Raw genomic sequence first — 5,583 nt, forward strand, 5'->3', positions numbered from 1 at the left:
AATTAGGGCTAGTGTTCAATTTGGTTTAGGGTTGTGATTGAATTAATGTGGTCATTATGGCTCACTTTGGTTTAGTACTAGCCTAGATATCTTAATACATCTATCTAAAATACGCTGAGAGATATCAGTCTCGAGGCGCCTATTTTAAATTGTTGTTGAAAATATTTAGGTGCCTTGAGACTGATATCTCTCGGCGTATTTTAGATAGATGTATTAAGATATCTAGGCTAGTAGCATCCGCAACGCAACATGTAAAGTATTAATTTATCACCTTTTGTTTTAAATAAAGCATATTTATCCTTTAGAAATCATGATACCTATCCTATTCAATGGAGTGTACAATAGGAATTCATATTAAATGCAACATTTCATCTTTAAAAACACAAATTTAATCCCAATTTTAATAGAAGAGTTCAATTCAACAATGTATACATTACATAAAAATATTATGTTTGCAAAGATTTGAGTCTTTCTTCCTCTGCTTTCCTTTTGGTGAGTTACTTTCCTATCTTCATTTTTTCATAATGATCATATGAAAATGGTGGTGAGATTCTAATTCCATCCAAGGCCTTAACACATGATATAGCAACAAATGTTAATCCTGACCTTTCTCTTGGTCCTCTGTCAATTGTTGCCTTTGAAAGAGTCAATCCTTGTGATTTATGGATTGTTAGTGCCCAAGCCAATTGTAGTGGCAATTGACGTGTACGACCCCTTTGTATTGGTGAAATAGGAATCAAATTAGGAGATGCATCTTCAAAAGGAAGTCCAGAATAATTATCAAATTCAACCATAACATATGTTGGTGGATCTGGTGGGGCACATCCAGGTTTGTATATGATATTTTGGATGTATCCTAAAGCTCCATTCACAAGACCCGCTTCTATCCATAAATTAGATGTTAACATGACCCTTGCATCCTTAGAAATTAATAATTCAACATCTAACTCATCATTTTGACCTCCTGCTGGATTAGTACTACCTTCTTTACTTGCAATGCTTCGGGCTATTGGTCTTCTTAATGCATATAACTTTTTTCTATTATGGTTATGCACATTGTCATTTGTTGCAAATAGATGAATATTATTATCAAACTCCTCCTTAATTGTTGGATGTAATGAAGCATCTGTTCTTGTCATCAATAATTTCCAATCATCTATAGTTGGATGTGCATCTCTAATATTTGTGAGTAATTGGTGAAACCTTTGTTGGTCTTCAGTTTCTCCATCTTGTCTAAACACCTTATCCAAAGTAACAACTGTCTTAAACTCTTGCCATAATAATTTTGCACACACATTACTATCATAAGGTGGTTTGTCACTAATAGGAGGTAGTTGTCCCAAATCTCCTACCAAAATGATTGATCTTCCACCAAAACTCATGTTTGATTTTTCAAGAAAAGCTTGACGTAGTCTTGAATCAATATTTTGTAACAAATTTTGTCCAATAAAACTCATTTCGTCAATCAATATATATTTAATATGTTGAATTTCTTCTTGGAGACTTGTGAGTCTTGTGCCTTCTAATTCAGCAAAATCTACAATAGGTATTCGTAGACTTGAATGAATTGTTGATGCACCAATGTTAAATGCTGCAACTCCAGTTGGTGCTAGTAATAATAAGGGAGAACATTGTGATCCTGATGCATTATTAAGAGTTTGATGAATTGCATGAATCAGATATGATTTACCTGTTCCAACTGTTCCTTGAATTATCATGTATAGTGGCATGGCATTGTCAACTTGATTATAATGTGACATAATAATATCAAGTGCTTTTTTTTGCTTAGCACCTAAAGTTCCAAATGATATACTTGACATCATATCATCAGGTATTAATAAGCCATTCTCTTTCATAGTGTTGATAAAATTTATTGCTATATTTGTGTAATCATCTCCTTGATATTCTGCACTCCATGGATTTTGTTTATCAATATCTCTTCTTCCCAACATATCTATTTCTGTTACATCCATAATTTGTCCATGATGTAGTCTTGATATGATCTCCCACTCATGTTCGATTGTATTTTGATTATTTGGTAAATCATCATCATCTTCAGAATCATTATGATCTTCAGTTTCATTTGTTATAATCCTTCGTTCCAAATGCCATGGATTATAGTTGAGTGACTCCCAATTTGATATAACTATGTTATCATCAAGTCCAATATCTCTTTGGATATTACGAAATGGCTTGTACAACAATAACTCTGACCAACAAAAATCAACCCATTTTTCTGATTGACGTGTAGGTACGGTGGTAAATCTTGGAAACACCCTCACAATAGCTGCTATAGTCCTTGCTTCCCATTTGTTATCTCTTTTTCTCTTGGAATTATAAGTCCATGATCTAGCTGCATCTATAAGTGTGACACTTTCCATTGCATATGGTCTATCCATGTATCCTTCAATGAAATGTTTTAGGTGACGTTCATCATCATTTTCTTCATTTGTTATTACTGGCTTGAACACCTCTCTTGAAACATTTAAAGTAACAAAAACTCTACTACTTTCTACCAATGGTAACTCTAAGGTTTTTGTGATTGTTTGTCTATTTACTTTAATGCGTATTCATGTTTTTGGTACGTTCTTGTAGAAAATTTGACATATGTAACAAAGTAAGAGACTACCCAATTCTTGGGTAGAATGTTTAGAATCCAATTGTTTAAAATATACTATATAATAATCAATGTTCCACTATCAAAATACAGTAAATTCCTTCTTCTTATCTTCTGATGCAAGAATAGAAAATTTGTAAAGAATATTGTTCCACTATTACTTTTACCTATGTCATAACAATATTTATGCTTTTCATTGATTTCAAATAATTAAGTTTAATTTAATTCATTTAATAAAGTATAATTTAAATTATTTAATAAAGTTACTTTGACCTATTTAGTATAATTTAATAAAGTATAATTATATTTATTTAGTTACATCTAATGAATTTTATTACATTTAATTATTTAATTTAAAGTTAATTAATTAAGTATTGTTCTTGATTATTAATTAACATTAATTTAATTAATTAATATTGATTTTATTGATTTTAATGTAATTAATTACGTTTATTTAATTTAGAAAACTTTAATTAGATTAATGAAGTTCAACTAATTTTTTTTTTCATATAATTTTATTTGGTACAATCTATTAAAGATAAATTAATTAAATTTAGTTAATTTAATTTCAAAATTAATTTAATAGTTTAATTAGTTTAATGAAGTTCGACCAAATTACTTTAGTTTAATCTTAATTCAAAATTAATTTAATAATTTATTTATTAAGTTAGATTTCATTTATTTATTTATTTTTATTAAGTCTAATGAAATAATTTTAGTTTAATTTAATTTAATTAATTTAATATAATTGATTTATTTTTGTTTAGTTTAATTAGTTTATTTGATTGTTATTTAATTAATATATTCTAGCTTATATTCTGTTTCCCTATGTTAATAAGTTTAATTTAATTTATTGTACTAATGAATGTTGCTACCTGTTAAGAGAAAACACTTGTTTTGGGATAATTAGTTATTACATGAAGAAACCTTAAAGCAACATTTATTAAAGCAACATTCATTGACATCAATGGCAAGTTTATAATTGAAAGTGTTCAAAATGATTCAAGGTTGGTTAATTTTCAATTCTTGAGAAATCTATTTTAAACTTATTTTGTTTATAATATCAACAGAACGAATGAAAGATGAAAAAAAATAAAGAGATGGACTGATCTGTAAAGATTAGAAAGAGCAGAGAAAACAATAATAGAAATAGAAAAGCAATTAGAAGAGACAACACACGATTTATCATGGTTACATCCACACTCAAAGTAGGGAATAACTTCTATTAATCAACACAAATACATGGGGTGCACACAACCATTATATAATCATATTTAGATATGAAATGAACAGTTGGGAGAATGAGAAGGGTCATGTGACCATTGGACTTCACATTTCAAACTATCTCCCCCATGAAGGCCAACTGGCACAGCCATGCACTAGCATCCCTGCTTCCATTTTCAAAATTCACATTAAAACCAACTTGCTAGATTTTAGCTTTGCAAACTCTTGTTCACATACGCTTCGAATCAGCCTTTTCCAAATCAAAGTAGAGTTAAAAACTCTATTAGGCACAAACTCACCCATTATGCCAAAAACTGAAACACCATCACGTAAACTCCCCTATAACAGAATATCGGCATAAAACCCAGACCTTACAAGGAACAAAACAATGGCATTATTTTCATCATCAAACAACTCAATCAGATTGTTATCACAAGTTCGAGTTCTCTCACCCTCAGGTTGTTCATTATCGACATTGGCACTATCATCCACATCCATCCAATCAGGTTGGTGAATTTCAATGCATTCTGGTTGAGATAAAACATCTCCTCCTCCATTAGAATAAGCGTTAACATATTCAATAACATTTTCATTCACCCCATGTGATGCCTAAAACCGCTTGGAGCGATGCCCATTGTCCTTTTCTCCTGTCAATGGTCGCTTAACTTCAAACCAAAAAACTGACTTTTATCATTTACTATGTCATCTAAATCCATAGACTCGTAGGCTTCTATGAAATTATCTACACAAAGGTTGTCATCATTATGGGAGTGCCTCTTTATTTTCGCCAAGGCCATGCCATCCGTAGAGCTCTCTGAAGCAAAAATTTCTCCCAGGCCTCCTTGCCTTGCTACCTCACTCCAATCTGCACCCTCCTCATCTTGGGAGTCAACAGCAGATTCACCTTGGGTCTCCAATGGCATACACTCTTCCTCCCACAATCTCTTGAGTTCATCATCTTTAACAACAACCACTTTTTCAATATCGTTCAGCTTAGAAATTCCAGCGTCTATACAGGGACTATCATGGGATTCAACCTTCACCACACGAATGCCAACAACTTCAAGGCCATTAACAGTTTGGCCAATAAGTGCCAAGGCTGGTTCAAGGGGAGAGAAAATAAGAATCCCAACATCCTTTTCCTTCGCTGGATTCTCCTCTTCAACTGAGTCCCCCTCTTTCTTCCAGCCATCCCACCAATGTACGTTGCGCTTGAAGCATAGTTTTACATGGAACGTAAAACTGCCATAGAAGTTATAAGTTTTACCTTCTCCTTCTTCCTCCATCTCTGCTCAAGCCAACATGGCTCTGATACCAATTGTAAAGATTAGAAAGAGCAGAGAAAACTATAATAGAAACAGAAAAGCAATAAGAAGAGACAAATATGCCTACATCCACACTCAAAGCAAGGAATAACTTCTATTAATCAACACAAATACATGGGCTGCACACAACCATTATATAATCATATTCAGATATGAAATGAACAGTTGGAAGAAGGTGAAGGGTCATGTGACCATTGGACTTCACATTCACAACAAGATCAACTCGTTTCTTTTTCCAATATATACAGGAAAATTCAGAGAAATTCTGAGTCGACTGACATGGCATGCTCTTTGACAAAAACCATATCGTGTAAAAGAATCCGTGTAATCTTTCAAACGACATCAATCTATTTTACAAACAAGGTTGAAGATGTCAACATCGACTATCAAGTACAAAATACTTTAGAGAAGACATAT

General features: G+C 32.1%; 1 protein-coding gene across 1 annotated transcript; it reads right to left on the minus strand.

Annotated features, from left to right (window-relative positions):
* Positions 1-497: 497 nt before the first annotated feature.
* Positions 498-2,399, minus strand: LOC131063676 (uncharacterized). The gene has a single exon (XM_057997568.2). It carries the CDS (start codon positions 2,397-2,399, stop codon positions 498-500), a length of 1,902 nt encoding a protein of 633 aa, XP_057853551.2.
* Positions 2,400-5,583: the final 3,184 nt, after the last annotated feature.

This window comes from Cryptomeria japonica, chromosome 9 (genome assembly GCF_030272615.1).
Source record: "Cryptomeria japonica chromosome 9, Sugi_1.0, whole genome shotgun sequence".
NCBI lineage: Eukaryota > Viridiplantae > Streptophyta > Pinopsida > Cupressales > Cupressaceae > Cryptomeria > Cryptomeria japonica.